The sequence below is a fragment of the Centroberyx gerrardi genome, chromosome 14, assembly GCF_048128805.1.
Source record: "Centroberyx gerrardi isolate f3 chromosome 14, fCenGer3.hap1.cur.20231027, whole genome shotgun sequence".
NCBI lineage: Eukaryota > Metazoa > Chordata > Actinopteri > Beryciformes > Berycidae > Centroberyx > Centroberyx gerrardi.
Window position 1 is genome coordinate 17,776,456 of NC_136010.1, and position 20,024 is coordinate 17,796,479.

General features: G+C 44.2%; 1 protein-coding gene across 2 annotated transcripts in view; it reads right to left on the reverse strand.

The window, feature by feature from the left end:
- Positions 1-20,024, reverse strand: part of scube3 (signal peptide, CUB domain, EGF-like 3) — a 64,330-nt gene that overhangs the window by 23,786 nt on the left and 20,520 nt on the right. For both annotated transcript variants that reach the window (XM_071894542.2, XM_071894541.2), the window contains exons 4-6: positions 13,817-13,951; positions 2,495-2,641; positions 232-348 (exon numbers count right to left, since the gene is read on the reverse strand). In XM_071894542.2, coding sequence (XP_071750643.1) covers positions 232-348; positions 2,495-2,641; positions 13,817-13,951 — 399 coding nt within the window. The remainder of the gene's footprint in view (positions 1-231; positions 349-2,494; positions 2,642-13,816; positions 13,952-20,024) is intronic.

A 20,024-nucleotide genomic window follows, 5' to 3' on the forward strand; every position in this document is an offset into this window, starting at 1 on the left:
CTTGTATGTCACAGATGAGGCAAAAAGGCTCAAGCATAAAGGTACGAAAGCCTTTTTTTCCAACGTGTATCAGGGGAGTGATGTTATCATTATGAATCTCATTTCACATGTTAATTAAATTTGCTTTTGGGAATTGGGTACCGAGTGAATAAAGTTTGTGCTTCTACATTTTCTCCATCAAACGCCATTGTTTCTTGTCCTCGATAGTCTCTCCGAGGTGAGATGACTCACCTACACAAGTCTTTCCATCGCTGTGCAGGACAAACTTCATGTGGCACGAACACCTGGGCCCATGGTCTGTCTCTTCACAGATGTGTTGGCAACCCCCGTTGCCGTAGTTACACGTCACTATCAAAGAACACATAGTTACCCCACATGAGCAGCAACATATAATACACAGTCTTTCTCTGGTCCATATGCTCTATAATGTAAATATTATGGGCTCGATTCAGACTGCATTAAGTTATGCGGGTCTTATGTGGTTTGAGATGCACACATCTGAGCATAACCGGCTCTGTATTGACGCCAGAGAAAGCGACTAGATGGATGTTTCCTCCAGAACCCTGAATCATCACAAAAAGTGGGTGTAGTTAATATAATAAAAGATTCAGGTATTGCTTTGCTGGATCAGTGGGACAAGGTGGTGGGGCATATAGAATATCATAAGCCTCTGTCTCCCGCTGCCTGGTGCAGTTCTTAATGGAAATGTGCAAACGCACCAAAGAATATTTATAATTGGCCAGACACTGACGTACAAATATCAAGGACAGATGGAGGTCCTGTCTATGTGGAAATGCTGGATGCACAGGGCGTCAGTAAACTCAGCATATTCAAACAAGTTCTTGGCACCTTCTGTGTGCCCTGGTAACACTTCCTCCTTTGATGATCCCTTAAAAGCTCGAGCACGGTATAGAAGGACACATTTTTATAGTTAAGTTGTGGAGAGTTGTCAAATTGCTTTAAATACCAGTCCAATTATTCATATAACAATAGCATTTCCTTCAAGTTTTTGTGACTCAACAATTCAAATCTTGTTTGACCTCTATGTCGTTTATTAGCATGCAGATTTCTTGCACAAGAAATCAATGGGAGTGCTTGACGTATTGCAGCTTTTCGGGTGCGTTAAGGAAGGAGTGTACAAATGGATTTAAGTCAGAGTCAGAATAATGTGAAGGTGGACATGTCTTTATTTACATATTCATCAGCTAAAGTGTGCAGGAGGCTGTATATACCCACGCAAAACTCCATGGTTGGAATCGGTGGGATGGGGTTAGCGCCTAAAAACTGACTTGAGCACTACTGACAAGTTTAAATTAAGGTCTGAATCGGTCCTTATGTGCATGTATAGTTACTGTTACCACTATCCTAACTTTCATTTCACATCATTCCCCAGACTAAAACCTTCCCTCCTTTGGACTAAACAATTACATTTGGGCAGTGGAACGGCCAAGTGGTTGGAGAGACCATCCCATAACCCCCATAACCAAGAGGTCACATGTCTGATCCCTGCAACAGTCATGTGTCCTGCTGACGTCTCCGAAAGCAAGAGACTGAACTCCTGCTCGCTCACTCGTACGTCACTCTGGATAAGGGCATTAGCTAAATGCCTAAAGTTGTCATTGTAAATTGCATATCCTGAGAAATTAGCGCCTAAAAGAATTGCTTTATTTGAATACTGAAATAAAATACTATTAATGAAAAACTTCATGTGAGTGACAAAATTTATGACAATTTATGACATTTCATAAATACACACAACATGACTATGGTGTCATTTACCCCAAACTGATGAGAAGAGTAAGATGTTTGGTCTGTGTGTATGTGAGCGTGCACATGTGTGTCTTTGCTTTGACTTAAAGAGCATATACATGTGTGTGCTGGCAGGGGGAGGCGGCATTAACCTTGGCTCTTAATACACCTGTGATGACAGAGTGAAAAAGAGCAAGAGCCAAGGCTTCCACCGCCATCCTGTCTGCACCCTACCATCCCAACGCCTTTTGCCCTTTTCCTGGGCTGTCACAGAAAAACTATAGAATAACACTTCTCCAATCCTTATCCAAACACAGACAAATCCCCCATCAGCCCTGGCCCCAGCCCTGACAGGATGATCTCCGTTGCACGGCAACAGGAAGTGTGCGCTGTCCGTCAGAGCAGTCCCCTCCGAGGAAGCCTCCTCACTCGCCCTCGTTGTGTAAATTATCATTCCTTATTTGATAAACATGTTTTCCTTTACAAGGGCCATTTTGAAGATTTGTCACGGCTTGGTAATGTAATGTAAATGTCGGTAGCGTATTTCAAATCTGTTGGAAGGCATTTGTGGAATGAGCGCAATTATCTATCATGGGCAGGTTTCCAACCCCAATCACGGTTTTATGAGAAGCCCATAAATCCTCCTTGGTGTGTGTGTCTGTGTGTGTGTGTGTGTGTGAGTGTGTGTGTGCGTGCGCGCGTGTTTTCATGCAGACAAACTATGCTTGAGGTTGTGATGACTTACATTTGCAGTCCTTCATGTTACGGGTGAGCTGGAATCCAGGTCTGCACTCACAGGAGATGCCGCCCTTTTGTGCCTCACGGCAGATGTGTGCACAGCCGTGGTTCTTGTCCATGCAGGTGGGTCCCTCCTTTGTGCCTTCTGATCGCACTGCAAAGGGAACAGAGAAACCGGGAGAGAGTCAGAGTTGAGCTATTAACTGCAACACAGAACACTGCCGCCTTACTGCAACACATTTTTTTCATCATTAGTGGCCTATTAAATAAAGGTGGTAAATAATGGTAAATGCTCAAATGTCTGACACACACTTGGTCCTGCACTCCCATACACTGCCAGTCAAGTTTGGACACACCACATTTTTCTTTATTGTTATTATTTTCCACATTTTAGAATAATAGTAAAGACATCAAAACTATGAAATAACACAAATGGAATTATGCAGTGGCCCAAAAAAGTGTTAAACAAATGAAAACTATCTTATATTTTAGATTCTTTAAAGTAGCCGCCCTTTGCCTTGATGGAAAGGCAAAGGCTTCGGCAAGAAATTCATACATAGGCATCAACTTCACTATTTATATTTGTCTAAGAAACAAATTTAAAGCATTTAAGCATAAGCCTTCAGATCAACCTGGCTTTAAGATAATGAAAAACAGAGTACATTCAATCAGGTGTGTCCAAACTTTTTACTGGTAGTGTACATGCCTACTCGTGGTGACTGACATGCCCAGTACCCCTTTACAAAGATTCATGCACTTGTTAGAACATGCTCACTTGTTTCAGGCTATAAAAAGGAGCCTGCCTAAAGAAAGGATAAAACTCCCAGCAGGAGCTGATCCCATAGACCTGTAATTTTAATTGAGGTAATCCCCACAAAGAAGAGAAACACACTGAAAAAATTAACTCTGTGGATAAATTCTCCCTGCTGAGACTAAGTTCAAAAGGGGCCGCAACAAAATATGGGCATCAGTACAATTCTTTTTCATGAGTCATCAAGACCGAAGCATTTAAGCGAGAACGCGACAAACTTCTGAAAATGACAAAAGGACGATATTGTTGGGGGGAAAAAAACGGGTTCCATAATTCAAAGCTTTACTGAACATGCCACAGAAAGATGCATCATTTCTGTGTGGGGTATAAATGCTTGATGGAGAGGGACAACAGACAACCAGTGTGCACTTCCACGACTGAGACCCTCATGTCGAGCTGACGGTCATAAATTATTACACAGACGGTGGCAGCGCCCCCTCTGCTATGCTCTGCACTGTAATAAAGAATGCTGCCTTTAGGGGAGAAGAGTGATATTTGACTCATTCATTGTGAGGCACTATCACCATTACAGATGCAGTGACAAACCCCAGCCCTCTGGCTCATTAAAAACCAAACAGATCTCTCTCCTTCTCCTTCTCTCCTGGTGAATGGGGAGGCAGTGAGCAAGAAGACATCTCCATTGATGTCTCATTAAATCTGCTGTCACACTGAAGGGTGTTTGGAGGTCTAACTTTCTTAATTAGCAAAGTTTTCACTAAAGGAGCTATAAATTAACGAATTTGCATGTGTGTGCGTGGAAGCGTATGTGTGCATGTGGATGGATGTGTCAACACCTAGTGAGCTCATATAACCTTGTGCACCCTTCTTCTCAAGCCCAAATGTAGTGTGCCAAACCTGACAACAATGGACAGTCGTACAGTTTTATGTTCCTGCCTGGGGGGCTACAAATAGAAACCACTATCAGCTAGATGGAAATGGGCTTTCAAATTATGGCAGAAAGAAAGAGCAGAATTTAATCCTTAATTACTTATTTATGTGCTTTAACGCCTGCCTCCATAGCCTCCTTTAATTATGCCCTCTTGTTTTCCATGTGTTCTGCCAAAAACTGAACTGGCCCTTTTATGTATTTTCACTCGGTGCTGATGTCAGAGACATATTTCCAGTCAACTCTATACTTTAAGGAGCTGACGATGCAAGAATGATAGGCAATTTTGATCTTTTGGATAAATGCTTTCCATCACCTTAAGTCTGTTAAGAAGTGTTACAAGGTCATATAACCAGCTCAGCCTTCACCGCCTGAGCGCTTCCCATTCTTGCAGAGAAGGTGAGCCCTCATGCACTAACTGCTGAAATAGCCTTCGCTTGTAGACAAAGGCTCAACACTGAACAAACACTAGGCAAGTACTTCTGCTCTGAATGCAAAAAGAACAGGCACGGCAGGCTCGAGTGAACTGACCATGAATAAGCATCAACAGAACAGCCTCTTTAAAGTGCTGCAAATTTCACGGCAAGTCATGGGGAGATTGAAGTAGTACTTGGAATTCAATGGTCCCTTCCCATGGTTTTGTGTCTATCTGAGGCCACAGCAAGACGCAGACATCTATGAACATAGCAGAGGATAGAATTACCAACTAAGCAACCCCGGGAGACTAAATATTACTTACTGGGGTCGCGTTATGCATCCCAAAAATCCCTCCACTCTCCCTGCATTTATATGAAACCCCTCTCCCCTAATGCTACAGACCCATCCATCAATAACGGGTCGGGCTGGGGACAGAACCTGGGCCCTCACCTCTCTGAGGACCAATAAAAGCCCAAGTGTTGACACAATGGCCCTTTTCTCCAGGCCGGGCCCAGCTATCACCCACCCTGCTCAGTCCCCTTCAACTGGTTGCCAAAGGCCTCCAGTTTTTATCATTACTAAATGATGGGAAGCAGAAAGAAAAACATCCTTTAATGAGGAGGTAGATGGGAAAGTGAAGGAGAGAAATAAAAAAAGATTGTATGAGCCCTGATCCACTAAAACAAGCTGCTGACCCATAAAACATAACTCTATATGTAGAAACCAATAAAAAATATCACAGGCCACTTTATAGGCAGAATACTATGGTCCAAAGTCTTGGAATTGAGAAGGAGCTTTTCAAACAGCTACCATGGGACAGACCAGAGTGGACACCCATTCTCACACAGCTGAACACGGACAGGCGTCATCAGAACTACTGCACTTGTGGAAAAAAAAAGGAACACTGCAATTAACCGAAAACGAAAAGTGGGCGTGTTCCCACTGCAAAGTAGCCACAGCTATATCCACCCAGGACAGGTCATGACCTGCTTGCCAGACACTCAGAGGTGATGCTGCTGCCAGAAGCCAGCAGATCCCAGGCTGGCTGTTTTTCCTTGTATATTGTAGTGGAGTGTGTTTACAGGCGGCTCTCCAATACTGAGCATGAAATTCTCTGAAATTGACCCAATACTGTGGAAACAGTGATTCTCTCTAGCGCATTTAATTGCATGCAAGGAGTGATGTGATATATTTGTAGCTAACAATGGAGTTTTTAATTGAGTTTATTGTTTAGGAATAAAAGCGGAGAATATCAAAGGGCATGCGCATATAGACGTGCAAACGATGCCCTTTAACTGAAGGTCTTGCTCTGTACTCAGTTCTCAATACACTTGTGACCCAATTAATTGAGTGCAGTGCAGCTGTGCCTTGAGGAGATTAATAATCTGCATGCTGAAGATTACCTGTAGTGCAGTTTTTTCTAATGCCAGCAACATCAAGATCTTGATGACCATGTCTGCATTCCCCAGTTTATTTTTACCCATTAAAAAAAACATATGATCTTTGGGCATAATGTGACCACTAGGACTTGTTTTAGTTCTCTCGCGGCAGACTCCATTTGTGTCTGTCAGTCTGTCAGTCATTCAGTTGGTCAAGTGATGCTTAACTTCTCATGCAAGATCAGCTTCGATTCCTCCAGGCCATTAAGCATAACTTGCCACTAACTTGTGGCAACAATTCTGAAAGCAAGCAGCTAAGGACAACAGCAAATAACTAAAGTTCATATGGATTTGTGGCAATTGCTGAGAGCAAGTCAGTGTAAATGCTGTTATTCTGTACATTTTATTTTTGTAGCATGGATAGCTGGGTTAAAAGAGAGTGTTTGGATACCATACCACTATCTAAGGTAATAGGTGACGATTTAACCTCCATCTAGCAAGATCAGCCAACATGACTCCTTTATTTTCCTACAATTGCTAGTCAATAGGTAAGTGCTGCAATACAACAAATTTCACTACATACATACACATACAAACAATGCTGTAGACCTAAAACTCTCAAACAACGAAACAGTATACACACACACACACACACACAGACTCACACACACACACACACACACACACACACACACACACACACACACACACACACACACACACACACACAGGTACATATGTAAATTATTGGAACCAACTTTATTCAAACAAACTGCAGAAAATAAGATGTTTCTCCAGCACTCTCAGAACCAGATCAGCTCACACTTCATTACAAAAACCTATTCTGTGCCCTTTAACACATTTTGTGATTATAGATGAAGAGTTTATGAAGCCTACCCATGTAGATATGGCTCTCAAACCCTTGACACAACCCTCCTAAACATCCACAAAAGCTGATTTGCCCTAGAGTATTCTGGCTAATACAAATATCCACAAAGTTAAAATGTATGTACTTTTAGAGCAGTCGTTGTCATTTATACCTACTTAAACATGCATAATTTAGTGCCTCTGAATTATGCATGTTTCTTATTACTCAAAACTCATTTCCTGACAAAGTAAAACGCCTGCATCTCAAAAAACAACAAAGAGATTATGCAGGACCATATGTAAAACGCACTGGAGCTGCCGTGGGTCCATACAAGTTCTGTACTCGTTTCCTTGCAATCTGCCTATATAGCAAAAAAAAACAAAAACAGTAAACCTTCAGCAGCAGGTTATGACTTTTACATGACATGAGGCCCTGAGCTAATGAAGAGGAGTTAACATGGGTCCTGCAGCTAAGATGGCGACTCTAGGGGTCCTTGAACAAAAGATGCGAGCATGCCGCTTCTCCACCCTGCGCTCTGACACAGAGGAGCCTGCTCTCTTAAACCTTAGAGCCCATGTAGCGGAGAGAGCGACACAATGGGGCTGAAGTAGTGTAAGGCATGCCAAGGGTTTATGGTCTATGCTCTGAGTGCTTGGGGCGGCGCAGGGAGGGCTCACGGTCAGCGTCGAGCCTCTGCCGTACGTCCCAGAGGTGAGACCGTACCCCCGTCGCTCGACGCCGACTGGTGTGTATTAGGCGGCCAGCTAGTGCATGCAGTGCTGGTCGGTTACGAACTGAAAAGAAGGGGCCTATAAGCATGGAGCCACCACACCATTAAAGCAGCATTCCTTCCTCTTAGATAATGGGCCCTTAAAAGTTTTAATAGGAGGATAAAAATGTCAGCGCATGGAAAAGAGAATGAGAAAGGAGCCGAACCGGATTGGGTTGGGCTGAGCTGGGACGCAGATGGTCAAACAGAGCAACGGGGCAGCCAGCGGGTCAGGGAAGCAACTCATCCCCACCGACTCCGACTCCTTTCATAGAGAGCAGAGAAAACCATCCAAGTGCTACTGTTCGGTCCGCTGTGCCAGCACTGATTTTCTCCAGCTCCCAAAGGCCTTGTTGAGGCTGTTCATTTCACTCCCTTTGCAGAGAAGGAGCCACGGAAGGCGTAAACAACCGGAGAGAGAGGAAAAGAGAGCCGAGAGCATTCTGGACCGATAAATGGCATTCCCGAAATTTTCAACGTGCAACTGTTATTAAGATACCATGCAAGTGACATTGCAACAAAGCACATTACATATTTATTTGGATGTGCCGTGTTCCAAAACAAGCCAGGCATAGTTTCCTAATGAGTCTGACTGCTGTACAGACATAGTGGTATACTTTGAGTGAATACTTTTGGTAAAACAGACTAGAATAGACATGCTTATGAAAGGCTCTTGAGGCTCTCTTTGGATCTCTACCTGTGTGCGTGTGTGTGCGTGCGTGTGCGTGTGTGTGTATGTGTGTGTGCGCGCGTGTATGTATGTGCATTCACATACACATGTAAGTGCATTTGCATAATGTATGCGCGTTGTGTGTGTGTGTCTGTCTGTGTCAAAGATGGCTGTGCAGCACCTGCTGGGGACATGCCACTCTCCCCTTCACTCCTCCGCTCATTTTATCAAGGTCACCTCACTGTGCATTCCCAGAGGACCAGGCATCCTCCTCAACACAGAAGGGCACACAATAGCACAGCGGAGCACATCCAGGTGCTCCGGCATTCCTACGCAAACAAAGGATGCTAGCTTTCTTTAATAAAAGAGATATGTTATTACAGAGCGACATTCTTTCCGAAATCAAAGGAGAAGGCAGCTAAAAGCAGGCGTCTGTCTGTGAGGAGCAGAGTCTGGCCCTCTGGTTAAAGCCATGATAGCAAAGTGTTAGTGGAAAAACCCCACTGGCACTCAGGCAGTCCGCAGCAGTATGCTGGCCTGGACAGCTTAGAGATGGCCTTCAACAAACCCGCTAGCAAAAGGGATGCCCGCCTCAAATGAGGTACGGAGAATTCAGTGGCAAGGCAGCCAACATTCGCTAGAGCCCAAGCCATTGATGTATATTTGTTCAAGAGGGGGGGGAGCCATGGGGCCTATGAAAATCTGGACAAAGAGGGAAAATGACTACAGATAATGTAGAAAGAAGAGAGAGATAGAAAAAGAGAGAGAGAGAGAGAAAGGGGGGGGGGGGGCAGAGAGAGAAGAGGAGGGAAAGAAAAGTGTCCCGTATGCCTTCATCTTTGCTGGTGGACTAATGGGAAAGACTTAATAGGTAGCCATGGGAGCGCAGGACGTTCCCTTCGCTCCACTTCCCTAGAATAGGAAAAGAGCCTAGTTATACGGTTGGGCTGCAGAGCAATAGAGCAGCCACTTCTGCACTTGTAAAAACAGTTCTGCAGCCAATGCACAGACAGGCAGGCAGGCCTGCTGAGAACCAGCAGGAGGAACATGGAGGAACCATGGCAGGTCCTGCACAGTGGGACAACCACACAGGAGAGACAGAGGGTCTCCTTTTTCACATGACCACACATAACTAACCCATACCATTCCCTATCACAAATACAAATAGGTAAATATTCAACCCTATAACATTAAATACGAAATATTGTATCACTGGAACAAAGCTGGCCCGGCAACAGCCCATTGCTTCATGAGATTAAAATGTCTCACAGCCTGCTGCTGCACTCATTATAGATGGACAATTGGCTATTACATTGTAACAAAATAGGATATTTTTATCCATTTGTGCTGAGAAAAAAACAATAAAAACAGGGCTCAATGACACTGTGCGCTGATTTCATCCAGAAAGAATGTCATGGCAAGGAAACAGAACTATCTGAGAATATGATGCCACCATTTATTGTGGATTTGATCACATTTATTGGAAAATTCCTTGCACTGCTGCACTTCTGGCCAGCTCACAAAACACATGTCCTGAAGTCTGCATGCCATGGTCTGCATCCAAATGCCATAAGAACGGGTCTCAAAGTGCCTAAAGCTAGATTAGATTGAAAAATATTGGCTTGTGTGTGTGTGTGTGTATGTGTGTGTGTGTGAGGTGTTCATATCTGAATGAGAGAGAGAGAGAGAGAGAGAGAGAGAGAGAGAGAGAGAGAGAGAGAGAGAGAGAGAGAGAGAGAGAGAGAGAGAGAGAGAGAGACGAGGGGCAACAACCCCCCTGGGAGGCTAATGAAAGTTGTAAACACAGGAAGAGGTTTTCATTGACAAAGTAAACATTTCCTGGAATGACAAGGCATACTGTACAGAAAAAGAGCATTGCTTATTGCTTATATCCACAGTCAGGTGACTAATAAAGAACAACAAGGATAATGTTATTTCTGTTGCAGTACATTGAGTATATGTTGCTATGGCAACCATGATTTGAAGAAGAAATTGAGCATATTGTGCTCCAGTGGGCCATACGTAGAGAGTTACTGGTCTAGCAGGGAAAGCAGCACACTACAACGCTACACTATATTGATATGGTTTTTTCATCATAGTCACACAGCTTCGGGGCTCATGTAATCAGTTTTAAGTAATACGTTTTCTCAGCAAGACCCGAGATGAGCTTCAGTCACGTCAACATAATCATCACACCAGCGTGAACTTTTTAGACTTCTTTCTGCCTCTGCAAGATATTATAGCTTTCAGCACGACGTCAGCCACGCTTCTGTCGCATTTATCAGCAGAGTGACAGCAGGTTTCATCCACAGCGCCTGAGCTCTTGCTAAAAGTTACATCCTTCCTTTACCTTGAGCTTGTTCTCGACGACTGTGTTGTCTTGAAAATGAATTCTGCCGGGATGATGCTCTTTTATCACTTTCAAATCATATTTTGTGTCTTTAAATGAGAAGACAAAAGCTGAATACATAAGTTATACAGTACATAACTTACGTAACAGTCCATCAGTGCACACTTCAGGTAATTACCCTACCGGATATTCAGAAATGTACAGGACTAAAATTATGGATGTGTGGGTTGACTGAGCCTGGAATTCCAGAATTCCAATGTGCTGGACTCAGTCTCACGCACATATGTGTTGTAGGGTCCCTGTTATCCTCCTATATAAAAAAGACAATAAATCAAATGCAAAGAAGTGGAACCCTCCTTGACCTAAATGGCATTCCTATCAACCACTAAGCACCTTGGCTAGCCTTTCAAAGGCTTTATTTCTTGACTGGGAGAAATGTTTGGGGAGAATAAATGAACTGTTACATTCTGGCCAGCCAGACGATGGGAGCCTTCATTTGGCCAGAGTTATTCCTGTTCAGGGGGGCAGGGGCAGGTCTAATAAGAGACAGGCCAGCAGCAGCCTTGTCATTAGCTGAGAGGCTGGCAGACCCCCGCTGCCTAATTGGCACAGGCTCTCTGCTAACAAGGGCTTCCTACCAGCGGGGAAACAGACTGGTAGCGCCAGGCGCTGCAGTGACCACCTCTCCTCTGTCCCCAGAAAGACCCCCACAACTTGCCCAGGGAACACCTGACCCATTAATGAAAGAAATGGGAAGCTGATGTCTTTTTAATGAGAGCGATAAAGCTCATGAGCAAACTGCACCCCAGGCTTTGCTATTTAAGAGGAGACTTGGCAAGTCTGCCTGTATGTGCGCAGAGTCTCCTGCAAGCAGACTTGGCTGGGACACTGGACCAGGTTTAATTCTGCAGATTTTTTTTTTTTGCTCAGGGATTTAGCCACTTACACATAATTTTTCAACATGCGAGGATAGTAATACTTGGGACAATTCTGGAGGTTATTGTCCAATAAGTCGGCAGAGCCACTTCCTCCCCACTTCCATTTTCCTTCAGCACACACTGTTGTAATAACAGCAATAATAATAAGCAGATGACTGGTTGTTCTGACTGTTATTCTTTCAAAATAATGAAACAATGACAGGGCGGCTATCTGTTGAGTGAAGCAAGTTTGTAGATTTATGGCAGCTTTAATCTCTGTGTCCAAATGGATCTCATCTGGAAGCAATAAAGACAGAATTAACATGAAAAATGGAAGATTAACAGGGACTCAGGGCATTTATCAAGGAAAGAGAGAGAGTGAGAGAGAGAAAGTAGAGAGAGGAGGTAAAAGAGAGGAAGGGGAGCTTGACGAGACCGGACCGGTGCTCACAATGTGTTTCTGACAGCACTGACATAGCAGTAGTCCTTTGAAACACATGATCCAGCGTTTCACTCCACTCAAATAACACTGCGTTTATGAAATGTAAACATTGACAGTTCACTAGGCCAGATTGATCTCATAAACCAGACTTCCAAGATCCCTGGTTCACCATCCAGGGGACGGAGGAACATCAGAGCCTAATGACTCTCAGCACAGGCAGTTATCTTACAATAGAAAGAGGAGAGACACGGAGGAGGGCAGAGATGAAGAGACACTTGGATCTCGCTGTACGGTTTGAGGTTTCTGGATAGGAACCGCTGCTGCGAGCCCCAGGAACCAAAGGAGAGATCTACAATCCAGTCCCAGCCCAAATTGGCCCAAATTTATTGAGGAATCTGTAGACAGCTGGATAATTACTCTTTGAACAAATGTGTTTTGCGATAGTGCTCCCAACTGTTCATTTTCTTTGATGTTACTTGTCAGTTAGAGCTATGAGCCAAGTTTACATCTCTTGAACAGAGAACAGAGGCAGTGAGCTATGCAGCCATACACTGTGGCAAACAGCAGCAACGTGAGAAGGATCCTACACAGGGGACAAAATCAGGAATATTTATATTTTGGAGTCAAGATTCAGCTGCATTCAGCCTCCAACAGCAGGTTTTGGCTGCTTTTACAGTGTGCTTGAAGAGCTTTAGGGTGGCATTAGGATGATAATATGATTCATCAGGGAAATCACCTTCTAGTCAAGCAAATTTTGTGTATTAGTGAATGTATTTCTATCAAAATATGCCTTTGGTAATGAAAATGGAAAGGATGAAACCGGAACAATTTACAAACCAAAAAAGCGTACTCTCCTATTCAATATGTATTGTGAAAAATGCTGTAAAAACAGTATGAGAAAATCCTACCTTTCCAGTAGAAACAGTAGAAAAGTAGTTTATAAAACATCAGCTATTATTGGCAAAAAAAACAAAAAACAAAAACAAAGCCAAAGAAGCTGATGTTGTTTATGACATATATTGTTTTTGTGTTTTTCAACCAAACTAGAATAGATCAGTTGCAAATTGCAATCACTGCACTGTTGTATTGTAACTTCTTGACTCCTAAAACCCAGTCACTGTGGAAATTGCTACAACACGATAAGCACAATAGAGATATTTTCTGACAGCTGATTTTCTCTTTAACACGACCACGGTGTTGTTAATGTATCTTGCAGCAGTGTTCCTCTGTCTGACGAGTTAGTCTCGGAGCAGGTTGGCTCTGTACCTTCTCCTGTCACGTCTCCATCCCACAGGAATGCTCTATAAACAAGAGGTGCGCCCGCCCTGGGCTACACCTTTAATCGTTTTCTCTTCTCCCAGTCCCCCGCAGGCCACTCTCATACCACTGATACCTTAAAATGCTGCCAAGCACTAGATTGGTTCAATTTGAAAGGTTAGAAAGAAAACAAAAACTGATTTATTCTCTTCTTTTTTTTTTTCAGACTGGATACGCTTACCTTTGCTCACCTTTCATTTAGGCTTGTTAGGGCCGATCCCGTTCTCAACAGCTTGCGTCTGCACAATTCATCTCATTATTCACAGAAGGTTGGACCAACATTTGCTTATATAATGAATGTTTGGTGTTTCTGCTGTATGAAAACTCAACTGCATCCTCATCCAAATGTTACTTTCCATGAAAAGGGACAATAACATGGTCATGACCTACATGACCTACAATCCAGCCTCATGTCAAATGCATCAGCAGTGGACATTCGTGTGTGTGTGTGTGTGTGTGTGTGTGTGTGTGTGTGTGTGTGTGTTTGCGTCAGGGAGGCTCACCTTTGGGCCTCTGGATGCAGGTGTGCTGGTTGTCACTCAGGAAGAATCCCTCTCTGCAGCGGCACTCATAGCTGCCCATCATGTTGACACAAATCTGCTGGCATCCGCCGTTGCCTTCTGAACACTCATCCACATCTGCCAGGAGAGAGAGTTAATAAAAAATGAATTCAAGACCAAACAAATACTCCAATCAATTATTTAATTATCCACTTATAAGTAAACTACTGTTTGTGTGAAGGTTGTCAAGTAATGACCCAAGTAACAGCCAATTACTAGTAACGCAGAGTCACGCAGAGGTGTTAAGAGTGTTTTTACCCAATTAGGTGTATTCTCAAGTAGAATTAAAATGCTTGTCTAGGAAATCAAAAAAATACTTTGTTTCCTCTGAATGAAAACCATTCAGGTTCCAAAATTGCTTCTCCTACACTCTCAGTATAAATAATTTCCTTTTTTCATTGTGGACCTCGCTAAAAAGTAAGTATTTATATTTAGCAGCTACCTTCCTCTGCAATCAAGTCAATAAAATACGACTCGGGTGTGGTTTCAGTGCAAAGCTCATAAAATAAAGACAAAGACAAGAAAAAAAATATGTGTTTGTTTATTATGAAAAGCCAGGGGAGTTTGTCTGGAGGTGTCTGAGGAGGTCGTGTCTTCCTTAATGGTTATCTGACATGGCAGCACACCACCCTCGCACTGAAAGCCTCCAACTGTGCAGCACTAAGCCATAAAAATGCACATGCAGCACAATCCTCTGGCAAGTGGGAAACCGGATCCACCTGGGCCAGAGTACCTGCTGATGACGAGTGTCTGTCAGCCCCATGACTGGAGGAATGCAGGGGGGAGGGCGGGAGGAGCTGGGGAGGGGGGGAGAAAGGAAAAGTCGAGGTGGAGAGGGGAGAGAAAGTGTTGGCAGTATGAGAAGAGACACGAGGAGGGGAGCAGGAGGGTAACGAGTGTGGACCGTGTGGATCCACCTGAAAACGCACACACACACACACACACACACATACACAGAGGCAGAGCGCTCACAAAGGCGTCGCTCTGCCACAGGGCATAACGCAATACAAACGACACACTGACCATGAGCTATAGCTGCTGACTTGCTGCGTCAATCCCGCTGATAATTAATAGCGCACTTCCAGCTGTTCCGTTCGAACGGAAAGAAACTGTAACTCCAGTCGTTGCGTGACTCGGAAAAAGGAACAAACGAATAGCGAACGAAACGTCTATTAATCTTTTGATTTATTTATTTATTTTCACAATGAAAGGCCTTGCACAACGCAATATTAACTGCGCAGATGCTTTTATCCGTCTGGCGTGGTCGGCGGCCCCAGCCTCCCCTGTGCGTGACTGTGCTGCGGCTCTGGAGGTGACGCTCCATATTCTCTCTGCCCCCGGAGACCTGGGCTCTGTCCCTCACTACCGACCACACTGGAACCTTATCCAGCCCCCTGCTCGATGCATCAATAATCCGCTGTATACACAAGGCTTTTTTTAATAAACCGTCATGCGAAACTAATTTACTGTCTATTTGTCCAGTCTGAGAAGGCCTCTAGATTAAGTTTCCTTTCTGGGGAATTCTCAGCCCAGCAGAGTTAGAAATTAAACTTCACTCTGTCCTCTTGGTTTTTTCACACAGACATGCAGACACGCATGGATGCACATACACATGCTGAAATGTACGAACACATGCACACACATACACACAAACACACACGCACACACACAAAGTGGCACCTGACTAGACCAAACTCTCAGGAGTTGATAAGTAGGTTAGTGGCGGCTAACCCTCCTGACCCTCTTAGGCTCGCCAAGTCTGCTGTCCTGTTCTCACATTCCATCAGCAGCGCTGTCTCTTCCCTCTAAAAACAATGTGTCATGTCACTCGTGGCCGATGGGAAAACCATCACTCTGCAGCCAGGTGAAGCAGTGCATTCTTGAAAAAAAAAAAGTGCGAAGCAAAGTTAACATTTAGACTTGAAGGTCAGAGTAAAAGGAGGACAATTTAAAAAATAGCCCAGTTGGGCAGGCTTGCATTTACCCATGTGGCTGCCTTGGTACTGACTTCATGGTCTCATCTCTCCATCATGAAAGAGGCAGCAACAGAGAAGACCTTTGAGCTCACCGTAGCTGCAAGCAACCTGCAGCTGCCCCTTTGCAGATAAACTGTTAGTAGCCACCAAAAAACCCAAACTCCACAACTCATATGGGCGAACACCCAAACAAACACACATGCGCGCACACATACACACAAATCTCTCCCTCTCTTTCTCACACACACACACACACACACACACAGACTCTCTCTCTCCCTCTAACATACACACACACACACACACACATACATATACACACACACACGCGTGTAAACCCCAAAAACCCAAACATGTTAAGGCTACACATACACAAAAGTCCTCAACACATGAACAAAATGCCCATGAGATATGCAACCGGCCTCAAAGGGCCTGGAGGAATTCTCTTTCCATACCCTCGGCGCATCAATGAAGGTTTCATTTCCTGATTCCTTCATCCCTCCAAATGAGGCGTCGCCTGTCAGTAGATCTCTCCTGTTTAAATAGCTCCCATAATTGCCTGTGTTGTGTGCTGGGCAAGGCTGGCGTCCAAAGCAAATATTTCCAAACGGAAAGGGGTTCTGGCATGGCCAGGAGAAGTGCTCATGTTATTTGGACTTAAAACATTTTTTAAAAATTCTCTTGAGAGGATGGAAAAAAACGTCTTAATCAAGTTAAAAGGGCTGCCTCACTTCTGAAAAATGAGACATGTCTCTGCTCTATCCTTGCTTCACTCGAGGAGGAGAAGGGAAAAGGAAGGTTCAAACGGAGAGAGATTAAGAGATTGGTTGTGTTTGCGGAGGCCATGTCCGCTGGTTTCTCAGATAGCCTTGACTGTATATATAACATTTGGCCTTGTGCTGAGCTTTAGAGCCATGTAAACATGGTGGTTGAGTTACAGAAACTCCTCAACCCTTATTTTGGAGAAACGCTCAACTCTTTCGTTCTCCTTTTTCTTTTCTTTTTTAAGGTTCAGCGACTTTTGGGGCATTTATTGCTGACCCAGAGTTTTTGATGGGGGGAAAAGTGAAAAACTACCCATGTCTGTCATGAAAGCTGTCCATGCATCCATCCCACCGCTTGGGAGCCGACAGACAGAACCGTCTCTGTGGTCTAGACAGAGCAGAGACAAGGAGGTGAGAGGACGGACACTGGCCTGTTTGGGCTTTTCATTTTACAGGAGGGGAAGAGGCACGCACTCTTTAATAAGGCAGCAAATCGGAGCCATGCGCAGGGACAGGCAGCAGAACAGCTGGGGAGCTGCGGCCGTGACGCTCTAGTAGGTGAGCAGACATCGGCTCGGCTTGACTGGGCGTCAGTACGGAGGGAGCGGCACACACAGCTAGCCAAAATTAAAACAAGATCCCTTCTTTTTTAAACAGGATTACAGGATTTCCTCTTTCTCTCTGTCGCTCCTGGAGTTCAATGACACAGCGCATTTTTGCAGCCACTTGACTGAGCAGTGACCACGGCGCCAGGTTTGAACCCGGGCTGAGAGGACAACTGAGTGCACACACACTGAAACTGGCTGTGTGGTAACAAACATTCAGACCAGGCACATGTCAGCTGAGGTTGTATAAATTGATATATTGCCTGAACTCGTGTTCTCTCATCTGCGCAACACACACTCTCTTAAATCGTAGCGGTATGAGTGACTATTGCAGATTGGAAGCTGATTCCATAAGACACTTATAGTATTTAGCTTTGAACAATTTATTACTTCCAGTACTTCCTGTCTGTTATACTGCCTGGCCCACTGTGTCAAATACAGCTAGCTGATCCACATCTGCTACGCAAACATGAATAAAATCTCTGTTTAGCATTTCATTCTTAATTCAGCAGTGAGGGTTGATTTTATGCTATTACATAAACAAAAGTAATACAGCTTTGATTGAACTCAGGCTTTTTAGACTTTGGGCCTGTCTCCCAGGTAACCATTTTGGTAAATAAGCACAGACTTAGATTCCACTTCCAATCTCTCGCTGAGTTCTTTCCTAAATGAAAAACTATGAGCTAAGGTCATACTAAATGGTATTTCTCTGTTCCTCCAAAACAAGTCTGGAAGTATTTTAAAAACAAACCCCAGGATAAGTGTTTGGGTGGACAGCCTTGTGCCAAGGAGACGAGAGGCCCTGCACTGACGTCTGACGGCTCCCAGTCTGCTGGATGCTTACATCCCTAAGCCCAATCTCAGGCTTGAGTTTCCCCCAAAGCCCCGCCAGTGGGCTCAGCTGGAATTGTTCATTTCATGGTGGATGGGACTGAACAATCCTGAGAGAGAGAGAGTGTGTTGATATACTCTTCAGGAGCCGGCTAATGCACCAATCTCAAATCCGTCCCGCAACTCATCACTCCAGCTCCTCTCCTCTGAACTGTGGAGAGAATCTCTTGTCCAAACCTGATCCTTGCATGTCACAACAACAGCGAAGCGACTGCTCACTGGGGAGAGAGCAGGGTATTTGCATCTGCAGCAGGGAAGTGAGTGGGGTTATTGCTAAGCTCCGACAGCGTCTGTACTATCTGGCTCCCCTCTGGGTATAATGGGCTTCACACTGGGTCCTGCCAGCGGAGGAGTTAACCAGATCATTGTTGTCCTGACTGCATCCCAAACAGTCAGGAGATTGTTACAGACAGCTCTCGGGGAGGTGGGGGTAGTTAAGGGCATCTCATCCAGGACAGAATCAAATGTTATCAGTCCAAGTGAAGGGGTGGGGGGGGTTATCATCACTACCTTGAAAGAGTGGCCAATGCACTTAAAGGAATGCATTTAAGTGTGCTTCAAAGGCTGTGGAGAAAATCAACGTGGAGCTCTTTGATGACTACTTTTTCCCATCAGGACCTGGTCAATAATACATCAGCTTGGACCCTCCTGTTTGATTAGCCAACCTTGCAACACGATCCCTGAGGATTACAAGTGCCGGGATGCAGGCTCAACCAAGCGATCGCTCAAAGACTTCACGGTGGATTGGGGTGAAAGATAAAACTTATCAAGGACTTATCCAAGATCCTGAGGAGAATTGCCAATGTGATTGGCCAAAAAATGACTACAGAAAAATATGATTGTAATGCAATTTTCTTGTGAGACTATGTTTTGTACTGCGTGGTACAGAGCCTTTAGAAAAACACTTAACAGTGTTGACTGACCCGACCTGTGCTCAGTTGCTACCACAAAGCAATTCTTCAAAACCCTCTTTTCAAAGCTCTAATGACGTCACTTTTGCATTATAGATCATGTTATGTCTTTGAGGAAGGTTAAAGTAAAAGGGCATTCATTTCCCTATAGATTGCACAGGGAATTGAGCTCTGCTAAATCAATACAAACCAAATCAGTGTTGGTCAATAAAAATCAAAGGAACATGGCCTGTTAAGCTGTGTGTGGAGCCTGAGCAAAGGGAGTAACATGCGCTGCCTGAGAGAGCAGAGACTGATGAATAAGTAAATAATACAATGACAAGAGCTCATTCTCTGGGCCAAAATCATTACAGCGTGGTGGCGCTCTAGACTTCTAGCTGTCACACATGTGTAAAGTCTATTCTGAGGCTGCTGTTGTTTTCCTTCAGCTAGTCACGCTCAGCGTGGTAATGGGCTGCATGGGATCTTGGCATTATCGCTTCCTGAGTCATCTGTATTTTTATCTTGCATGTGCAGTCTTCTGGCTCCGCTCTGATCAGCCAAGTCCAGAAGTATAATGTTCCAGGTAGAAGCTAAAGGTTTGAGAAAATTGTGATTCGTGGTTGTAAATCTATCAGGCGGTGTTTGTACAGATGCTAATGATATTAAGCGCCACACTGGCTACTTGAGAGAGTTTAATGAACCGTACCAATGATAAGGAGGAATTTAGGTTTCCGAAGGACCTAAAACAAAACACATAGGTCATAAATGTGTGGACGCTGGTACTAGAGTGGGAACTAATAGCCTTCCTGCATCTGCTTTCCATTGTTAAGAGGATGTGTGTTTTGGATTAAACTGACATTGATTCCTCTGTTTTTCCTAAGACCCTAAAAATCCTTTACAGACTCGTCATGAAAGAGGTGTGGTGATTAAGTACCATCCATCCATCACGTCTGCGAGACTCCGGTCATGACAGTTATAAAAGATGTAATAAAGTTGTTATGCTTCACTACTTCTCGTCAGCA